Consider the following 21,605-nt stretch of genomic DNA (forward strand, 5'->3'; position numbering starts at 1 on the left):
GCGTGTTAGATCCTCCGAATCTCTTTTACAATGAACGGATAATATATCCAAATTATTCCCCTTATACTACTCTAGGGCAAAGTGAAGTGGCAAGTGCTGGGGAGCAGCACAGGTGATGCAGGACCTTGCTGCCTACGTATGCCAGGTAACCAAAGACAATCCTGCTGCTGCCTCAGGTGCAGTGGGAGAAATCCCTTTTCCAGGCTCGAAGCGAAGCCCACTCCGTGTCAGTGCACGGAAATGCGAGGTGTGCTGCATCCACACTGCCCTTCACCTCAGGCAGAAGAAAGGTTTTGAACCGCTCGGATTGCGCGGGTAGAGGCCAGAGAGCTTCAGGGGAGAATGACCCAAGGCTTTGCTCGAAGGGCGTCCCGTGTGAACCCCAGCACATTCCCGTGCGCCCCTTCTCCAGCAGCGAGGGCTTCGACCCTTACTCCCCCTTCAGCAGCGCATCGACCCCCCCGGCTTCGACGGGCGCCTCTCCCAAGATGGCGCCGGCCCCTCCCCTCGGCTCTCTCTTGGGAAATCGAGCTGGGGCGGGATGCCGCCGAGGCTCGTCCTCCTCGCCGCTTGGAGGCCGGCCCAGGGTGTTGTGTGTGAGAGAGCGTGTGTGTGTGTGTGTGAACGCGCACGAGCGGCGGGCGGGGCAGCGGCGGCGGCAGTAGCCCGACTAGCAACGGCGGCTGAAGGAAACCGAGGGAGAGAAGCAACAAGCTGCGGACCTGGGAAGCGGAGCGAAGGGAGGGCGCGCTTCGGTTTCTCAGTAAGCGGCGCGCTCGGGTCAGGGGGGCGCGGGGAGAGAGCAGCCCGCCGTCCCCCTTCGGGGCGAAGCCGAGAGCCGGCGGAGGTGGTGCGGAGGAAACTTTCTCCTCCCGGTCCCTGGCGGATCCGCGGCCATGTTGGGATCCCGTCTGTCTTGGGGAGCGAGGACGGCGGCGGTGCGGGGAAGAGGGAAGAAGGAGGCGCCCCACAAAGATCCGGACGGCGTCCCTTGACTTAGGGGCGGCCCCGCGGAACCTCCCGCCGGAGGAAAGGCGGCTCCAGCTTTGCCCATTGGGAGCCGGCGTCCCAGGCGCCGTCGGGGCCGTGTGTTTGTGCTTGCGGTGGGTTTCGGGCGCGCCCTGACTCCCTCGCGCACAAGCGGCGGCACACGACTTGGCACGGATGGGGGGACCCCTGCCTGGCAGCAGCAAAGGGCGGCTGCGTGAAAGGAGAGAGGAGGGGACGTGGCGGCCTCCCAGAGTCGTAAAATTTAAACCGGTTCCCCTTTTAAGTGACACTTTCCGAAAGTAGTGGTAGCCGAAGCTCCTTTCCCCCTCAAACTCTGGCAAAAGTGAGAAGCGGCCGCCCCCCTTCTGCGTTCAGTGTGGGGCTGAGATCAAGCGGCTGCAGCCTAATTGGCACCCCGTGGATGCCTGTGTGTGCAGGGGGGAGTGTGCGCACCTCCCACTCTTCAGCGTGCCATTGATTTGGGGTAAAATGAGGCGTATGTGGTCGCCCCCCCTTCCCCTCCCTCAGTAAACAAAACGGAAATCATTTCCCACTTCTCCAGAGAAAATAGGCTTCCCGCTCAGTTCTTCTCTTTTATTCTCGCACTGGAATAAGTGTTTTGTTTTTTGTTTTTTTAAAAATACACTATTTATGAGATTTATTTTTTATTGGGTTGCGGCGGGTCTTTTTGCTTTTAAAGGCTGCCTGTCAAAAGTTGCGTGTGTTGCGTTTCCCCTCTTTCCCGGGCGAGTTTCGTGATGGTGCGTGATTGTTTTGCATCAGAAGGCAGGGAACTTCCTGTGACTGTCAACAAGGGTTAGCAAAGCAAGTGGATTCCGGTTGGAAGGAAGTTAGCTCTCCTAAGTTTTCTTCTGATAGGCTGGGCTTGGCTGAGATCTTGTTCATGCCAGTGGTTTTTTGTTTTAAGTTTCTAATGCCATGGCATCCTGGAGAGGGTGCCAACTTTCTGTTAGCTGCTACAGAAATAAGAAGGGCTGGTTCTTTTTTTGTGTTACCTGTCTGCATTTGGGATTTCATTTGCTTATTTATTTAGCAAACCCATACCTGCTTTCCCCTTAAAATAGCACTCAGTGCAGCTTGTGAAAATTGCTATTGACAACACAGACAAGTCTAACACTTAAAAATGAGGCAAACAGTTTTATAGGTGTAAAGTCACACAGTGCTAAACATGGCGTTTAAACAATAATGATTGTGATAAGTCTATTGAAGTGGTAAGTCAATTGAAGTGATTAAAGCCTTTCACCCCACATTATTCAGATTTTATTAAAAATTGCTTTCTGTTATCAGGTGAGATAAATATGTTACCTGAAAATATAATTTTTTTCCTGCTGTTGTAACTTACATTGGAATATATTGGTCCAGTCAGCTACTGATTCTTATATTGATGGCCATGAGACCTAACAGTTTCAAACTAGCCAGTACATTTTCTTTTTCCATATTTACATTCAGATGACCTTGTTTTTTTATTTGTGTAAATATTTTGCAGTGCAGTCTTACACCTCCTCCCAGATCAGCTGATTAGAGAGGGTTAGGAAGGAGGGGAGGCACCTCCACTGGTGGAGAAGAACCTGGCTGATAGAGGACTGTTGAGATCCCTCCTATGCATGCAGATGGCTCCATGTGCATAGAACTTCAGTTGGTGGTTCTTTTCTCTTTTTTTGCCAGTGGTGGTTCTTTTGCCAACAGTAGCTGGCATTAAGCCCTAAAGTGGGATGACCTGGGGCAGGGGTGGGACAGGGGCAGCCCTGGATCTGATAGATTCAAGGTCCCCTTTTTCCAGGTCAGAATGCTCCATTCTCCCTGAAATTGGCTTAACTAATTCCTTCCATGTAGGAATATAGAAGGGGGAATTTAAAGAGAAAAGCTGTGTGAAGCAAAAGAAGCAGCAGCAAGTTCCTTTCACCTTCTGGACTGGCCAGCACAAGCAGAAGTGATAGTAGGTGCAGCCCTCAGTGATGTGGGGGCAGTGATGTGCTTTATTTTTCTGCAGAAAACTGTTTCATCCACTCTTCAGTAACAGTGACCATCAGTGTCCCTTCCAGCTCTACAATTCTATGGTTCTATGCATTAGTTAGCTGTGACTTACGTATATTTCTCCAGGGTTGGTTTCATATAGCATTGGGTGATTGTCTTTTGGCCCCCTAGCAGTTGTGCAGTTTGGGTGCCGCAGGGTATCATATTGTCCGTAGTGTCGTGTAACATATATATGAAGTCATGGGAATGGTTATTAGGAGATTTGGGGTGAGCTGTCATCAGTATGCTAATGATCCCCAGCTCTCTAACATCTGGACCAGGAGAGGGCATGTAAGCCCGGGAGTGGTGCCTGGACTTGGTGGTGAGCTGGATGAAGGCCAACAAACTGACTGAATCCTGGCAAGACATAAGTGCTGTGGATGGGTGATTCCTGAATCCATATAATTTGTCTTCCCTAAATGGAGTCGTATTCCCCCTGAAAGAGTGGTTTTATAGTATGGGACTGTTACTGGATGCATCTTTGCTGCAAGAGGTGACCTAGGTGGCTAGGAGTTCCTTTCACCAGCTTCAGCCATTCCTGAATCAGGATAGTCTGAGCACTGTCATCCATGTACTTGTAACCTCCAGGTTGGATTACTGCAAAGTACTGCAGGTGGGACTGCCCTTGAGGTTGATCTGAAAGCTTCAACTAATGCAAAATATGACAGCTACAGGGTATCTCCACCATGCTACACCACTGCTGAATTAATTGCAATGACTGCCAGTTAGCTACTGGACTACTTTCAAGGTGTTGATTTTGGTGTATAAAGCTATATACCATATTGGCCTGAATATAAGCCTCACTTTTTCCCCAAATTCCAACCGTGAAAAGTTATAAAGTGTGGCTTATATTCCCAACCTTACGGTATTGCAGCCAGGAGCGCAGGGCAAACAGCGCCAGGAGTGCGGCCTCTCCCCCAAGGCCGGGAAGGGAGAGAGCAAAGAAGGGGAAAGGCCACTGGCAACACAGTGCGGTCCCCGTCCCCGTCCCCCAGTATGTAGCCAGGAGCAGCGAGGAATGGAGCGACTTATATTCGGGTATTTTTTCTTTTTTTTCCTCCCTCCCTTCCAGTTTTAAAGGTGCGGCTTATATTCGGGCCAATACTGTACAGCTTGGGACCAGGATTGTCTCACTCCTTATATAGTCACTGTGCTCTTTTGTTGAGGGCCTCCTGCAAATACCATGTTATCAGGAGGTCCATTCCACACTTTATAGGAATTGGGCCTCTAGAACTGTGGCACCTGCCTCTTGGGATGTCCTCCCATTAAATAATAGGTGGCACTTTGGTTGGCTTTTTGGCACCTCCTGAATTCCTTCCTCTTCCAACAAGCCTTTTAAGCAGGCCTTTCCCCCAGTCTGCATCTGTATTGAAATTGTTTTTAGATGTTTTTATTGCTGGTGTACTTGCCGCTCTCAGCTCCTTTGGTAGGACAGGCAGGATATAAATTTAATACAGTAAATACTTCTGTTCATAGTTCAGCAGTGAAATGCCGAATGCTTGCCAATGTATCTGTGGAGGGAAATATATCCAGTTCACTTCATAACCTACCCATATATTGGTAGGCTGCTGCCCAAAGAGGCTTTTTCGATCCCTGTTTAACAATGGATGTGTTTTCTCTACTACCTATGTATCTTGAACATAATACATTTGACATTTCCTTTTCAGGAAATGAATGCTGGCATGTACGGAGGTGTAACTGGCTTTCTCACCAGCTGAGATCTTAGGCCAGTCCTGCATAGACGCCGACTCCATGGGGCCTGAGGGGGCCCGAGCCCCCTCAAAAATTCGTTTGGGGGGGCTCTGCCCCCCCCAATAATCTCGGGCGCCCCTCCAGCAGAGCGCCACCGCCGCCCCTCCCCCAGCCCAAAATGCACAGGGTCGGGCTGCATGCCTCCTGCCCTCCCTCCCGAGCAAAAGCTCCACCCAATTTCCTTCGGAGCTGATTAATAGGCGCAGCACGCTCTCCCCTATTCGCTCACGAGGAGGCGGCGCCACTTTATCTGCATATTCATGAGCTTTCCCGGGCCCCCCCAATATTTTTTATAAGTCCGCGCCCCTGCAGTCCTGGTTATTAATTTTTCGTCCCAGCATTCAGAGCCATGAGTTTTGATCTTGTTCATGTAGGTGGCCTTGAATCTGTAGTGTAAGATTCTTCATCTGTGTTTTGATAGGAGCTCCTGTCATATTTATGTTTTCCTTATTTCTAAAAAAGACTTAAGTGCAAAATCAGTATGTGAAGTACTTCATATTCCTCCCACAAAAGTTTCTTTGCTTGTTAGCCCACAAAATCTTGGAAGGATGTAGGTCAGCATTTCCTAACCTAGTGCCCTCCAGTCGTTTTGGACTGTAACCACCATTAGCCTCAGCCAACACAACTGTGGCAGCTGGACCTGATGGAAGTTGTAGTCCAGAGCATTTGGAGGGCACCAGGCCGGCAAGGCTGCTGTGACTACACGTAGAAGTATTGGTTCAGATGAAGTTTTTGAACTCTTTTACGTAAGCCCCCCCTATAAGTTTTTCCCTTATAAAACAAAAAAGGGGAAAGTCTTATGTAAAAGATGAAAAGCCACAACTAAGAGTGTTCATATGTTCATACAATATACAAAAAGCAAGAAAATTAGAGAAAGGAGGCATGAAATAGTAAAAGCATGTCCTATAAATGTTGTCTTGCCAGATCTAGTGCCAAACAAGCCAATGGTTGCAGTCTTTACACAGCCACACAGGAAGCATAGAGGGAGTGGATGATTTTAAGGCTCATGCATTCCAGTTGGGCATATGTTAACAATAGAACTAAAGATTTGTTCTTGAATTGTCACAAACCTGAAATGATGTCTTGAATTCCATGAGAGCATGCATTAGTTGGTTAATCTTCCTGGAGGAATACAGGAAGGAATTCTTATACTTGCATTTTGACTTTTGTGTTAGCTGTTTACTTGAACATGTTTGTACACTTATGATTTGTTTGTTCTGGCAGCTAAAATCCTGTTCGTAGAGATAAAAAAATTATGTGCTTCCTCCTATTATGTGATTTTTTAAATTATGCAATGACTGCAGAAATCACTGCACACATTTACAAACCTGTTTGGGACTATCATATATTGGCTTAATAAGCTACAAACATTTTGCCAAAGCATACAACCCCTTCCATTCTTCCTTCTCTGAGTGCAGCAATCAAACCTGGAAGTCTACAGTTATCTGTAGTTTACCACATAATCCGAAATGGAAAATTATGGTTACCTGGTTCAGAACAAGTTGGGATCTCAAATAAATATCTAACTTATCTGTGAGCTATTGACTTGTTCTGAACGTGGTGGGCATACTTTCCCAGTTAATGATTAATTTGAGGCTTAATTTCAATGAGGAGGGAAGGGGCTGCATGTGAAGGTTAAAAGGCTTGAACATATTTGTTAATTAAGCAGAGATATAATAATCTGAATATGACCAGTTGTCAGGAGAAGTTTTTAAAAGACAAAACAGAGCCAACATCGCTCTGATTTATCTGAAACAAACCCGTGTTGTTAAAATGGGTCCTGTGCTGCCATAAGATTCCAGAAATACATTTTTGTATGTAATGAACTTGTTGAGAAGTGAAAGAGCTTTGTTAGGGCCGTTAACATCAGAGCTGAAAAAGCAAAATCTGTTGCGGCCGCCGCATCAAAGATTTGGGGGCCCCAGCCCTAAGAGCACCAAATTTAGTTTCATTGGGGAGCAAAGACTTGCCTTTTTAAGGACATAAAGAGTCTGCTGAACCAGGTCACTGGCCCACCCTCTTCTAGACCAGCATCCTGTTCTCACAGTGAGCGACCAAATGCCTGGGGAAAACCAGCAAGCAGAAGATGAGCCCAAGAGCAGCCTCCCCTTCCCTCCTGCAGTTTCCAGCACCTGGTATTCAGAAGCATTACTACTACTACAACTGTGGAGGTATTATGTAGCCATCACGGCTAAGTAACCATTGGTAGCGCTTTCCTCCATGAATTTGTCTATTAATAAAACAGATCCTCTTGCGTTTCTAATATAAATACATACCGTACTTTTCTGTGTATAAGACTAGGGTTTTTTTAAAACTAAAAAACAATGTTAAAAAGGGGGGGTAGTCTTGTACACGGGGGCAATTTCCCCCCATTTTCTTAATTTTGAGTTTCCCAAAATAGGGAGCGTCTTATACATGGGGGCGTGTTATACACGGAAAAATACGGTGCGTTTTCATTTTAGACAGTGACCCAAAGGCTCAGAGGGTTAAGCCTTTAAGGCAGCAAAAAGAAAACACCTCTCTTCCCAATACTAGGTGACATCCATTAATGGCTGATGCCTCTTATGTCTGGTAGGGTGGAAGGCAGAGAGCCCAAACAGGAGCTGGAGCCGGAGTCAATGACAGGCAGAGCCAGCTGTTTGAGTTTTGTCCCCAACCTCTTCCCTGTTGAGTTCTACAAAGGCATCAGCTAAAGGCAAGGAAGCTGAAAGGCATTGCCGTCCCCTGTGCTGCTTGTAAGTAGCAAAGCGCAGACAGGGCGAGGGCAGGCTGAGGTTAGTGGGCCAGAGCCCCATTTGCCCTGATATACCAGCCTCCACTCTGACATCCACTTGTGTCTGGTCTGTGAGCTGAACAGACACCTTCCTCGCCTCCCTCCTGCAACTCCCACATGCGCCCACAAAACGTCACCAGAGGGTTGGTGGACCCTGCCAGAGGGGAGGAATGAACTACAAAGGGAGAAGAGGAAGGGGAAGTTTCATTACACAAGTAGCAGTCGCTCACACAGCATTGCATTTTGCCAACTGTGTAAGTTGTTTTAATGCTGATAATTTCTAAAGTGATACGGCTTGCCTTTCTGTTCCCTTTGGCCACTATGTAAAGTAAATATTATTAAGAAAAGTGGCTACATTCCAAATACTGACTAAAACCCTGACTTTCTAAATATGTTTGGCAAGATAAGCTTCTGTGTTCTTGCCTCGAACCTCAGATTAAGAATTTCATCAGTATTCATTGACTACATTCCAGAAGCTTTCAGTAGACTCATTCCATTAAGTTTATTTGGTTGCTGTGAGGATTAAAGCATGCTTGTCACATTTGTGTGTGCTTTTTCTGCACCTGATTTAGCACTATGGGAAAATGGAGACTAGAAGCCAAAACTTACAAAATTATCAAGGCTTTTGAGAGCATGCTGCCACTTTCTTTATAACTAGATACAGTGGTACCTCGCAAGACGAATGCTTCGCAAGACAAAAAACTCGCTAGACAAAAGGGGTTTTTGTTTTTTGAGCTGCTTCGCAAGACGATTTTCCCTATGGGCTTGCTTCGCAAGACGGAAACGTCTTGCAAGTTTGTTTCCTTTTTCTTAACACCGTTAATACAGTTGTGACTTGACTTTGAGGAGCAACTCATAGAACGCGATGTGGTAGCCTTTTTTGAGGTTTTTAAAGACTTTGGTGATTTTTGAAGCTTTTCCAAAACTTTCCCGACACCGTGCTTCGCAAGATGAAAAAAATCGCAAGACGACAAAACTTGCGGAACGAATTAATTTCGTCTTGCGAGGCACCACTGTACCTCCTTTCCTGAGTTAGTAATATACTTCAAAGAGGAATGAAAGCTGTTAGATCATGCAACAATTTCTGTTATATTAGTTATTCAAGTGGCAGCTTAAAAGGTATTTCCAGTGGCACATTTTTCTTTTTAAAATGTGGTGTTAGTTTCTCACAGTGGTAGTGTAGGGGAAATTAGGAAGTTATTTTACTGGATGTAAATAAGAAGATAATGAATTCAAAAACATTTATTGATTGCACGTGCTACTTTGCATGTGCAATCAATAAATGTTATCAAATTCATTTTCGTGTTATTTACCTCCAGTAAGGGAACCTCCTATTCTCTGCCATTTAATTAATGGACACCTCCATGGGTAGGGCTCATATTTGGATAGAAAGAAGGCAATAAATTACTTATTAGTAAAAATACAACAAAAACTTTTTGCTTGTAGATTTGCTGTAGAGGACTATGAGTCACCTTTTTCTGTCTCTCTTGCCTGTGCAATTAAGAGTGAACCACATTTTCTGAAGCGATTCCTGGTTGGATAGAGAAATTTGCACTTGGTGTTGGAGACACAGGTATTTAAAATATGGAGAATGCTGACTTGCATTTTGAGTTATGGACCGTGTGCAGAAGTATGCTGCAAAAAAGTTTTAGCCCATAGGGCACTGGCAAGGAGAGGGCAAGAACTCTGTGCTGGGTGCAGCTGAGGGGCTTCTCTCCTGTAACAGCCTGCTTGCTTTCTCTGCTGGGTGCAGAGATGGAGCAAAGTACTCCATCCACCTGGGCTGCTTACTCAATACTCGCTTACATGCAATCTGTTGTTGCCTATGGCCACAAAGCTGAAAATAGGGGCCATACTGCACCTATTTTTAATAAGCATTTCTCTATATTCAGTTGCTACTGGCATCATTTTCCAAAGGATTAAATCCTTTGATGTAGTTTTACCTATTTCTTTCACTTTCTTTTGTTGCACATTTGTCTTTTGCAGCTTAGGACTTTCTTGCTGACAGTGGCTGCTTCAGATTTCATCTCCTTTCCGTATAACCTCTCAGACTGATAATTGTTAATGAGTACACTCCCGATTTAATGCTCCAGAGTAACTCAAGAGTGGCTTAACCTTCTTATCTATTTTGAGTTGCCTAGAGATTCATGAATCAGTCGCTGGCTAGCTAATCTTCCGAATGCATGCACTTTTGTGATGATTAGTAATCCAAATTTAAGTTTAGATCATGGCCAGTTCAGTTAGCTGTGTCTCTTATACAAACAAGGTGTGCTCTTGAAGTGGTCATTGAACAATAACAAAGCACCCTGAGTCAGGCTGTAGTATCTACTTATCAAAGGAGGAAGAGTGACATTGTCATTCCTAGTGGGCTGCAACTGTTGTGAGATGCGGCACAATTTAGATAGGTTTAGTTTACTTTGGTCCTGTTGGGCAGAGGAGATCGTGTGTTGAAACCTTGCTAATTAATTACAGCTGTGTCTGGCGGGAAAGTTTGGACTTAATTTAAACGTAAAGCAAGAAAAGTTTGGTCTTTCTTATTTTCTTTAGGAATAAGGATAGCATAATCTAGAGAAAACTATTTGGTATCCTGTGGATATTTATACAAAAACATCTCAACTCCTCCTCCCAGTTTAGCTTGTTCTACCTTTTGTGCCCCCCAACTCCACCAATCCAGACCCATCTGTGTTGCTTGTGTATAGTATGCCGCTGGTCTTTGGGCTAGGGCATTCCTCTGAAATTGACATTGCATGAAAGAAAGCACAAGAAACAGTGGTGCCTTCCTAAAACTGACAATAAACCAACATTAGGATAAAGCAGCAACTCTTTTTTCCAAAGAACTGGACCTTTAACTTTATCCAAGAGTGCTGTGGAGGTTTCTTCATTGGAAGTGGCTGCAGTGATTGTTAAATGCCAAACCTCAGCTGCACTGAGGCAGGATTCATCTCCTTCAGGATCTTTTTGTACTAAATGTCTCCTTGGCAGGACGATTGATTCCATGCTTGGAGACGCTAGTTTCGTAATAAAGGTAAACACAATATGCAGTAAACAGCTTTATACTTTCCTGATACTCTTTTGATTCAGAGGATCACCATGCCAGTTCAAAATCTTCCCCTCTTTTATGTTATGGATATTGTTTTGAAGTAGCATGATTTGTTTTATATAAAGTCAAGAAACCAGTGTACCGTAATTCTATTGGTCCGATGTCAAGCAGATCTTTAATTAATAACATATGTTATTAATTAAATCCTTGATGTGTGTCTATGTGTTCTGCATCTGTCCAATAACTCATGCTGCCTGTATTATGCATTTTCAGTTGCTCATTGTTTTTATATTGTTAGAGAGAACACCATCTTTTTAAAGTGTTGGTGAGCTATCTTACACCTTTCACAGACAGGGCACAACTTTAAGAAAATTGTGCAACCAGTTTTAACTAGCTTTGCAAACAGAGAGTTTGAAACATCCTAGGGTTTGTGTAAGTATGGTTAGTGCTGGTTCAGATGTAAGGAAACCGGGGTTATCTGGGGCATACAGGCTGATGATTTGGCAACACTCTTCTTATATACTGACTTTGGAAGCAGTATGCATGCACCTGATTATTAGATTCACCTTGCATCTCTAAAGTTTTCCATGAAGCACAGTGAAAGATGCAGTGTCAACTGTGAGAAGTAAAGGGTGAGGGCTGTGAGACAGAACTGAAACACTTTACAGTAAAAGCTTTACTATGCGGTGGGATCACCGAGTAAAACAGAATAGTGTAACAGTTGGATAAATTTAGCAGTATAGTGAATCTAACTCGAGTTCTTGTGGTTAAATACGTGGACTTCCTCCACATGCAGTGTGCTGCATTCGTAGCTTGAATTCTGTTCTTCACGGTACAGTTAGTTCATTTCCAGAACATTTTAACTAGTTATTTACATATTCTATTTTCATTTATTTGGGTGGCTCCAGCCTCCGGTTTTAGTTTACAAAAAGTGAAAATTACAACAAAACATATTGGAGCAAAAGCATTAGATGCCATGTCAATTTGAATTTTTTCAAATCCAAATAACAAACGTTTGGGGGATGCCACTGTTTATTTTCATATATGCATTAAACTTGTTGCATGCTTTACCAATTAATTTATTTGTATGGGAAGTATGATCTAACCTTATTCTGAGAGATGTATAGTTATTGGGTGAGACAGAGAAAATATGTGGGATGCCTATCCAGGCTCTCAGCATTGAGAGTAACCAATATATCCTGTCATGGATGGATTGGTTGGTTCAGTAGGATAAGAATTTACGCTAGAATGACCATCTTCTATGTTTTCAAAGACTACCCTGTTTCTCCGTCTGGTGAGGACTAGATCATTTCACTTGAGCTAGTGAGTTGTTGGACTGCATGTATGTCATTTGGCAGTGTATGTCATTTGGCAGTAAAGGAGTTAGAGGTACAGAAAAAGGGCTGTGATGCCATTGATTAGATGGGGCGCATATCTGATGAATGTGCTTTCCTGAAAGATCCTCTTAAGGAGAAGTTTAGTAATGGGCCTTGCCATTCCAGAATGCAAACAATGTACAGTAAAACTGATATGAAATTCACATGTAGTCTCATTGCTCTGCATGTGAAACAGTAAAAGGTCTTGCTGTACCTTGTTTTAAAACATGGTATGGCAACTGGGGGCAAAATATAATTGCTTCATGTGCCGATCTAGTTAGCATCATGCCTTGGCTCTGCACCATACAGAATAATTTTATGTTTAAATCATGATTGGGTAAAATTATTTAAGAAAAGGCTGTTTCTTGCACGGAAGATTAAGTCAGCTGAGAATCATGAGCTTGTTATAGCATAGTGTTTGTACTGTTGCAAAGTCTTCAATGAATAGCAATCTTCTTGTGGGTAATGCTGAGGGAATCTTCCCAGGAAATCCCGCAGGTCTTACGACAGCAATAGCAGATTATGTAAAGCTGGTTATTGTTGAAGACCTAATTGATGTAACATAAAAACGTAAGAGTCATGCTGGATCAGACCAAAGGCTTTGCTTTCCACCACCAAGTCAGGTGCATTTAGCAGGGATGACTTTTCATGGGCAACTCAATGACTGTTGAACTCTCTTCCAAAGAAGGCTAGACTGGCCCTGCCTCTGCCAACCTTTAGGTGGGAGGTTGAGAAATTTTTGTTGCACCAGGCTTTTAAATGTTTTGATTTATCTAGTTTAATGTGCTTTTTAGTTGCATTGATGTTTTGTTATAAACTGCCTTTCTTTTTAAGGATGAAAGGTAGTATAAAATGTTTTATGAAATAAAATAGCCCACAAAGAATTCTAAATTTATAATTTAGCATAGATTATTCCATTCCATTATTCCATAAGGAACACGGGTGGCGCTGTGGGTTAAACCACAGAGCCTAGGACTTGCCGATCAGAAGGTTGGTGGTTCGAATCCCCGTAACGGGGTGAGCTCCCGTTGCTCCATCCCTGCTCCTGCCAACCTAGCAGTTTGAAAGCATGAAGTGCAAGTAGATAAATAGGTACGGCTCCAGCGGGAAGGTAAATGGCATTTCCGTGCACTGCTCTGGTTCACCAGAAGCGGCTTAGTTATGCTGGCCACATAACCCAGAAGCTGTATGCCGGCTCCCTCAGCCAGTAAAGCGAGATGAGCGCCGCAACCCCAGTCGTCCGTGACTGGACCTAACGGTCAGGGGCCCCTTTACCTTTATTCCATAAGGTTAGAGGGCACATATTTAGTCTAACAGAGTTTCTGACAGATTCACATCTACTTTTAATTTAATTTATTATACTGTTCCATCTTTCCAAGAGCTCAAGGCAGTATATATAGTTCATTTTCATTCTCTCCCCCCCCCCGCCCCCTCACAATCACCTTGGCAGGTAGGTTAGGCTGAGAGGAAGTGGGAGGACCAAGTTCACTTGCTGAACTTCATGGCTGAGCAGCATTTTTACTGATTCCTGTAGCTTCATGGGACTACATAGTCACATTTTGTGGAAATGGAATTAATATAATTATAACTTAGTATTAAAGTAACCCTACTGTTACATTCATGTAAAATTCTTACTGCAGTCTAGCCATATACAGATACATGCACAAACTGCGCTTTTTAATTATTTAAAAGAGGCAGAGTTGACTGCCATAGCTGATAGTGGATGTCCACCTCAAGGGCTGATTTTATGCACTTATTTGGCTATGTGTATTTCTTTAGGAAGTGATACTTGGATTCAGGTCACTGTTCCTGTTTTGTTTTCCCATTTCTTATTCCCGCAACAAGTAAGTGTAAAAGTTTTAATTTCTGACATGAAGTTTGATTCTGTAGCCCTGATGGCTAAATTCAGTGACTCAATTAACTAAGTCCTTTTAAACGTGAATGATAGTGAATCTGATCCAGCACTTTCAAGTAACATTTTAAAAGCCAATTTGTGACATTTGTTTGCTGTAATAAGCCTTCTTTATAACACTGGTGTATCTTAGAACAAGATTTGCATGATAAGTTGAGCATTGATATAAGAACACAAGGTAAATTTCCAGACTTTCCGTAAATGTTCATGAATTATGATTGCAAAGCGAAGGAATGCAACTGGATACCTGGATTGCACTTTCATTGACAGGCCCAGGCACCTTTCATGGAATTCATTGTAAACTTCTTTGGAGTCCATTTGAAGGAATGGTTGGAATCCAAGCCACACATATAAATGAACTTCAGAAGAGCTCACTGTAACTGCCAATCAGCTGACTGGCAGTTACAGCAACTCTTTTTTGACAGGTGGGCATAATTATCATGTTAATTGATTGACAGGTGGCAGCCTTCCCTGCTGTCAAAGTTGACCTATGGAGAGTGGAGGAACTCAGGATCCAGACTTCCAGCCACTTCCAGCTCCCTACCATGGTGCTGACTGTCATTTTAGTGCAATGGGAACATTCTGCAGCAAGCCCTGTGCTTGTGCACTCTCCTCCACTTCTCCTGCATGTTGACTAGGTCAGGCTTCCTCAACCTCAGCCCTCCAGATGTTATTGGCCTACAACTCCCATGATCCCTAGCTAGCAGGACCAGTGGGCAGGGATGATGGGAATTGTAGTCTCAAAAACATCTGGAGGGGTCGAGTTTGAGGAAGCTTGGACTAGCTACTAACCTGCTAAAGAATGGATTAGGCATGCCTCTTGTTTTCATGTAGGTACTTATTTTTAATGTATAGATATAGCTGTATAGCAGAGAGTTTTGTCATGATAATGGATTTCACCCACCCCTTAGGAGCTATTTTTGGCAGGTGCATAGTTAGAAACCTAGAAACTCGGGCCCTGGGCTGTCATCTGTATATTTTAAATGTAATAGTATACAAGGGACTTCACATATCTGCTCTGGAAGGAGAATTTTCTGTAGCTTCTTTTTTTCCTTGAGCAAAGGTCAGTTTGGGTGCATGCTTTTAATTTTTAAATGCAAGTTGGTTTATTATTGCCTAGGGGTATTAGCTTAGCTCTGCACATGTGAAGATGACTTGTTTGCATTTGCTTTTTAAATAACAGACATTAGGTTAAACTGAATTTACTTCATTCGTGAATCTGAACTAATGCCATGTCATTATAGGATGCAGAACGATATGTCAAGGTGGCTGTGTGTGTGAGAGAGAGAGAGAGGGAGAGAGGGAGAGAGTTAGGCTAGTCTTGTTCTGTGCTGAACCTAAAGCTATGACTTGGGGCTTCACTGGAAACCTAAAGGGGAAGCAAGATCTGCTGGAGTGTTAATGCTGTGAGCCTCCTTCAAAGAAAAACAAACAAACCCTGTGCTCAGGTTGTATATATGTATATATAATATACATCCTAAAAACAACACAGTCTCAATTGATCCTCATTCTAAGGAAGCCAAACCCTGGGTGAGCACTGGAACCCCTGGAGTCCCTTGCCACTCAGAGATTGGGGTGTGCACAACAGTATTTAAAGTAGTGGCCTTCAGAAAGCTGGTGCTGCCTACTGCTGAAAATATCATAAAGTTGTAAGGTGGCTAGATTAGCACAACAATATTAGAAATCTAAACTTGGAACAATGTGGTGGTTTTCATAGTTTCCATTTGGCATTCTGCCTTTCTAGTACATTTCTAGGAAAAGGGTATCATGACAAAAGGTTAAAAGACTTTCCACTCAGTGTGCAATGCTGATGAGTTAACTTCCCTAAAATGAGCAGTATTGGCTTATGGTTTGTTTTTTTGCTGTTTTTGTACACAGTAGCTTTCACCCTCAAGTAATCTCACCACATATCTCTAAACTGGGACTTAGAAAAACTAATAATTGGATATGACAAAGATCAAAAGTTATAGTCAATGGAATAAAGCAGTGTTATTATGGAGACCCTACAATTTTAAAATGGTATGGAAGAAATCTGAAGACAATCAAGTTGCCTTGTGTTGCTCAAATCCTGTTAAGTTTTATAAAGCAGCCTAATAGCCCCCCCTTTTTTTACTGTCTTGTTATTCCTTGGTAGGAAAGCAAAATAAGAGGGGGGAGGTACTGGCTCATTCTTGTGTTTAGTCTTCTTGCTTAAGCTGTTGATTAGTTGAAAAATGCAAACCACAGCTGTGGAGGCTGTCAGATAGCAACAGCCACTATGGAAATCCTTTAATGACAGGCAAGAGGGTGGCAAAAACTGGGAAGGAAGGGTTTCCCCACTCTTTTCTAGTGATGCTCACCAAATTCCCCCTGTCATTTAAAATAACTCTCTACGCTTGGGGGGGGGGGTTAGGGAAACAGCTTAATGGTTTGGTGTGGGACCTGCTGCTAGAGGAGAAGCTGACAGAAAAATGCATGCTGATAACATCTTGCTTGATATTCAGCAATTGGCTGAATAGCTGCAACAACCTAACGTTATTCCTTTTTGTTTTAGGATACTAGTGAAAGATGGTGGATCGCTTGGCAAACAGTGAAGCAAATACTAGGCGAATAAGCATCGTGGAAAACTGTTTTGGAGCCGCTGGTCAGCCTCTGACTATTCCAGGCCGTGTCCTGATTGGTGAAGGAGTACTAACAAAGCTGTGTCGGAAGAAACCAAAAGCGAGGCAGTTCTTCTTATTCAATGATATCCTTGTGTATGGTAACATTGTCATCCAGAAGAAGAAATATAACAAACAGCACATCATTCCACTGGAAAACGTGACTATTGAGTCCATCCAGGATGAGGGGGATCTACGGAATGGGTGGCTTATCAAGACCCCGACTAAATCTTTTGCAGTGTATGCTGCTACTGCCACGGAGAAATCTGAATGGATGAACCACATAAATAAATGTGTTTCTGATTTGCTTTCCAAAAGCGGGAAGACTCCCAGTAATGAACACGCGGCTGTTTGGGTACCTGATTCTGAAGCCACTGTATGCATGCGCTGCCAGAAAGCAAAGTTCACCCCCGTCAATCGTCGACACCACTGCCGGAAATGTGGATTTGTTGTATGTGGGCCCTGCTCTGAAAAGAGGTTTCTTATTCCCAGTCAGTCCTCCAAGCCTGTGCGAATCTGCGACTTCTGCTATGACCTCCTTTCCACAGGAGAGATGCCTACATGTCAGCCTACAAGATCGGACTCCTACAGTCACCCACCGAAGCTTCCTTTAAATGATATGTCAGATGATGACGACGACGATGACAGCAGTGACTAAGTAATGAAAGCGAATGTCTTAATATTACAATTGGTATTTGAACCTGAGTTGCTGGATGAGGAAACCTCTAGTTGCAGACTCTTCCGAGAGGCCTGACCTAGCCATAAAATCTGCCTGAAAAACCTTCAGCTCAAATGTGCCTCAGTATCTGAATCTCTTAGATATATCATTGCTCTCTTTTCTGCAGGGATAGACTGTTGCAAATATATCCTTTTTTTCCAGCTTTGTATACTTGATTTCCTATTTAGGGGTGAGCTGATGATCATCCTTTCCTTCCCCTTCTTTCCCAGCGGAAGAATAGAGAATGAACAGTTTTTGTTCTTTCCTTTTGCTACCGAGAAGCATCCCACAGTGTGTTTGGTAGTGATATCCTACCACTTCTTTTTAATATTGGGGAGGGGGCAATTAAACCAGCACTGGTATTTTTGGTTAGCGGATTGAATAGAACATCTAACCAGGCTTTGAAATTGATGCTGTGCTATGACCCCTTTTAACATAAATGCATTCTGTAACATTATTAACTTCTAAAACTTTATGCAAGAAGTCATATACCAAGCTGTGCCTTTTAATGACTGCACTGTTGCAGGAAGAAACTAATCCAATGTACCCTCTGTTGTGCAACAAACTAAGAAAAAGTTGGTGCTATTGACAATAATTGCTGTTGTGTAACTTGGATCTGAGTAGTGAGGACTGTTACGGCAATTTGAGTTGTGCCCCAGCCCCCAGTACCTCTAATAGGATGCATGAGGGTAGATTAAACATTATTGTGGAGTCTGATGAATACAGCTTGAGCTCCCACACCATGTATACAACTACTCAACTTGGGGACCGCTAATAAATTAGATATTCTTCAAATGGACTTAATATCTTGCTATTTTCAAAACTGTGTGAGATTTTTTAATGTTTATAGCTATCAGGTATTTATAATTGAGAACTGTTTTTTTTTGTCTCAGATCATGGTATTTGCTGTAATGTTTTTGATTTGATATTTATAAAATTAATTCCTTAGAACTTACGCTAACCATTTTAAATTTTAGCAATGGGTTTTAAAAAAATAATTAGAATGTCTTTTAAAAGCACAACACCATGGGAAAACATCCCAATCAGCCACCCGAAGAGAACTTGCAAAAAATATCCATCCTTTGTACACAGCTGACCTCGAGATAGAAAAGAAATGCAGATGACTTCATTTTAAATATATAAATCCAGGAAGCAGGGCAGTTAGGGCAAAAAGTGTTTCCAATAGAGTATTTTCTTTTTACCTTTAACAATACTATTTTCTATGATGGTGTCGTTTTTAGAGACGTGTCAGATTTAGCTCTGTGAAGTTTTGTAAAACCCCAATACATATCTCTATTTTTATATAACGGTAGCGTGTTTAATCAGTTTATGTAAAACTCCCCTGATGGAATTGTGTTGGGAATTCAGTAGCATCTGAGAGTTTATAAAAAGTGTTGAATATTGTTTGTACAAAAAAAGTTATAGTATCTAGAATTTCATTTATTAAGTGACAGTTTCTGCACTGTTTGCCTCATCTGGCACTAACCAGGCTATATTTATTGAATAAACAATCAATTCTGCATCTTGTTCTAGTCTCCTAGTCTGTAATCTGGCCACTGTAGCACAGAAGTCAGTGTTGGCAAAATGAGATGGGGAGTGCACTCCATCAGGGCAGGATGGTGAACTTGTGACCACCCAGTGTTCTACTCCAGCTCCCATCTGTGATTATTGGCCCTGCAGTCAGGGGCTGATGAAAGCAGGTTCCCCATCCCAGCATTAGCTGATGTGGAGCAGCTACCATTCACTTGGGGGTTGCTTGGGAATTTGTTGGAGAATGTGCAGCAGCAGTGCCTTCCTCGTTGGTTATGCCAATTTACAGCTATGGTTTCTATCTTCTATACAGATAACTGAATAGTGCTAACAGGGAAGGAAGGAGCCATGGCGTTAATTCAGGTGGCAGCCCAGAATAAGGCACATAATTACTGAGAACTTCTCTTAAGAAATGCTCCCCAAGTGTAGCCAATTGCTCCTCGAATTCCCAAGTTGTAAAGCAGTTTGGGGGATTTGGGAAGAAGGCACTTGAAGGTTAAAATGTTTTCATTTTGTAAACCATAGTTTAGTGTTACAAGTTTCAATGAGCATCGGTCTCTGCATTCCCTCCTCCCCTCTCCTGCTTTGCCAGTTTCAGGTTAACCACAGTTTAGCACAAAATGTGGTTAAACTTAACTATGGTGTGTTAGAGCAAGCCAGCTTCAAGCCATGATCACTATGGTCTGAAGATGGCTTGTTTTTCTAATAATAATAATAATAATAATTACCCATGGTTGTTCTGGGTTGGGATAACACAGCAAAATATTATTAAAATGGAAATGACAGTTTCTGAACTTCTTAGCAGTGCTGGAAGGTGGCTGGGAGAGCACACAAGCCCCATGTTTGTTGAGACTCATGCTTGTAATGCTAAAACATGGTTTAGCAGTGTGTCCAAACGAGGCGTTTGACTTGCTGTTAAAGCTATAGATCATTAAAACACTAAAAATCAGATGAGCAATAACGTGCAGTTGATGTCAGGAAATGGATGGCCCTGAAACGCTGAGATGTGATCTCAAGGAAGGAATCCTATGTGCATTTACTTGAGAGAAAGTCATACTGAAATCAGACTTTCTTCTAAGCAGACCTTTGTAGGAGCTTGCTGTAAATGGAATTCGTCTGTTTCTTCCACTGAAAGCATAATTTGAAGATTGTTTCTTTTTCATGGCACAGATTTGAACTACAAGGTACATCTTGATATAGTTCATCTTCATTCTTATCCTACATTGTGCAAAAGATTTTGCATAGTCAATATTGAATGTCATACATGTATTTACCCAATTATTTTTGAATGTTGCACAAACGCTTCAGCACTTTCTACCTGCAAGAAAATTTATCCTCCCATTTGGCAATGTGTTCTGCCTACCTACCTTAACCCCATCATTATCTGTGAATGAAATTCACATTATGCTGCAATTGATCCCTGAAGCTGTTACCAAATTCACATTGTAGGAGAAAATAATTGTAGGACTAGGAGTGTGAAAATAGGTTGCCACTTTGTGGTTCCGTTCAGGATGTTTATTGTGTAAAATAAACTTTTGTCTTGTGTGTTAGTCGAACTTTAAAAGGGCTTAATAAATGGTTTTGTAACTTTGTCAGTCTGGGCTGCTTTCATTTTGTAAATATGCGAATAGTTTTGAATAAGCAAGTCTTTATACTTTTCTTGTAAGGTATCTAAAAAGGAAAGCGTTTTAAAGTGTCGTGTCCAAAAGATGAGCGTGGTCAGATAAGCAACAATTAAGCTGCAACTCTGTATGCACTTAACCTGGGAATAAAGCCCACTGAACACAGTAGGATTTATTTCTGAGACGGTATAAGAATGAACTGTAGGGTTATATTTATTTTTAGTAAATGTGCTAATTTCCATTTTCAGACAATAAGCTAATTCCCTTTTCGTTACAGTTGATTTATTCCTGATTTATCTCTTTTGTCTGTGTTAATGATTATTGGGGTGCCAAAAGCTGGTGTGTGCCCGCGACTTGCCATCAACTGAACCCTATAATTGAGTGTCAGATTGCATGCAAGCCTGCAATTCTCACATGCAAACTGCACACCTCATAACACTGGAAAGATGGGTGGGAATTAGTATATGGCAAGGGAGGAGGGAAGCAAGGCAAAGGGGGGAATTTTTTGTGTAGGCCAGCAAGACAGTTTTTTAAACCACACTCCGTGGAATGGACCTGAAGGTTTGTTTAATGTACACCAAAATCTGTGGCACTGCTAAGGAAACGTATCATCCCTAGGAAATAGTCATATGAGCACTGTGTAGTCTAGTTGAGGTTTCTATCCCTATTTATCAATGCTGCTATTTAAAACAAGGTGGGCTGGAGACATCCAGTGTCTTGTTAATAGCATTATTGCTAAGCCTGCACCTGTCCTGACCTTAATGTTATATTGGCACTAGGATTCAAAATGACAAAGGTCAGGGACGAAGCGTACAGTGTCTGTGAGTATCAAGTGGCTGAACTGGCAGAAATGAATGGAAAGATGTTTGCTTCCTCTACCACTACGTTCAGTAAGATCAGCATTGTTTTTTAATACTGCGTGGTTCTTCAGGTATTAATGATCTGTGCGAAAGTCTGCTGTTCATATCAGTAGTGTAATGTGAAGTGATCACACACTGAATTTTCACCAGCAGTAAAGGGCAGGAAGCATTCACTTCAATCTGAACTACTGTCACAGAGAAGAGAAAGAGTTTGTATGTTGTGCCTCTCAACTTAAAAATGCCCCAAAGTGACTTTAAATGGCTCAACATTTGATTTGGCAATAACATAAAGAACTGAAACTCACCATATATATCCAACAGGTTCCAGGAAGCAAACTACATGCAACAATAAATCATTT

The 21,605-nt window shown here is 42.7% G+C and overlaps 1 protein-coding gene across 3 annotated transcripts; it reads left to right on the plus strand.

The window, feature by feature from the left end:
- The first annotated feature begins 616 nt into the window (after positions 1-616).
- PLEKHF2 (pleckstrin homology and FYVE domain containing 2) lies at positions 617-20,359 on the plus strand. Of its 3 annotated transcripts, none has more exons than XM_081205184.1 (2): positions 617-763; positions 16,411-20,359. In XM_081205184.1, exon 2 carries the CDS (start codon positions 16,425-16,427, stop codon positions 17,172-17,174), a length of 750 nt encoding a protein of 249 aa, XP_081061310.1. In that variant the 5' UTR covers positions 617-763; positions 16,411-16,424; the 3' UTR covers positions 17,175-20,359. The 3 variants fall into 3 exon arrangements, with proteins under 3 accessions (XP_081061310.1, XP_081061312.1, XP_081061311.1); XM_081205186.1 differs by lacking the exon at positions 617-763 and adding an exon at positions 803-1,103; XM_081205185.1 differs by lacking the exon at positions 617-763 and adding an exon at positions 13,988-14,302.
- The last annotated feature ends 1,246 nt before the right edge of the window (positions 20,360-21,605 follow it).

This window comes from Podarcis bocagei, assembly GCF_964188305.1.
Source record: "Podarcis bocagei genome assembly, chromosome: 8".
NCBI lineage: Eukaryota > Metazoa > Chordata > Lepidosauria > Squamata > Lacertidae > Podarcis > Podarcis bocagei.

What these genes read in the sequence shown, in the direction of transcription:
- PLEKHF2 (XM_081205184.1), top strand. Translation starts at nt 16,425, where the DNA reads ATGGTGGATCGCTTGGCAAACAGTGAAGCAAATACTAGGCGAATAAGC.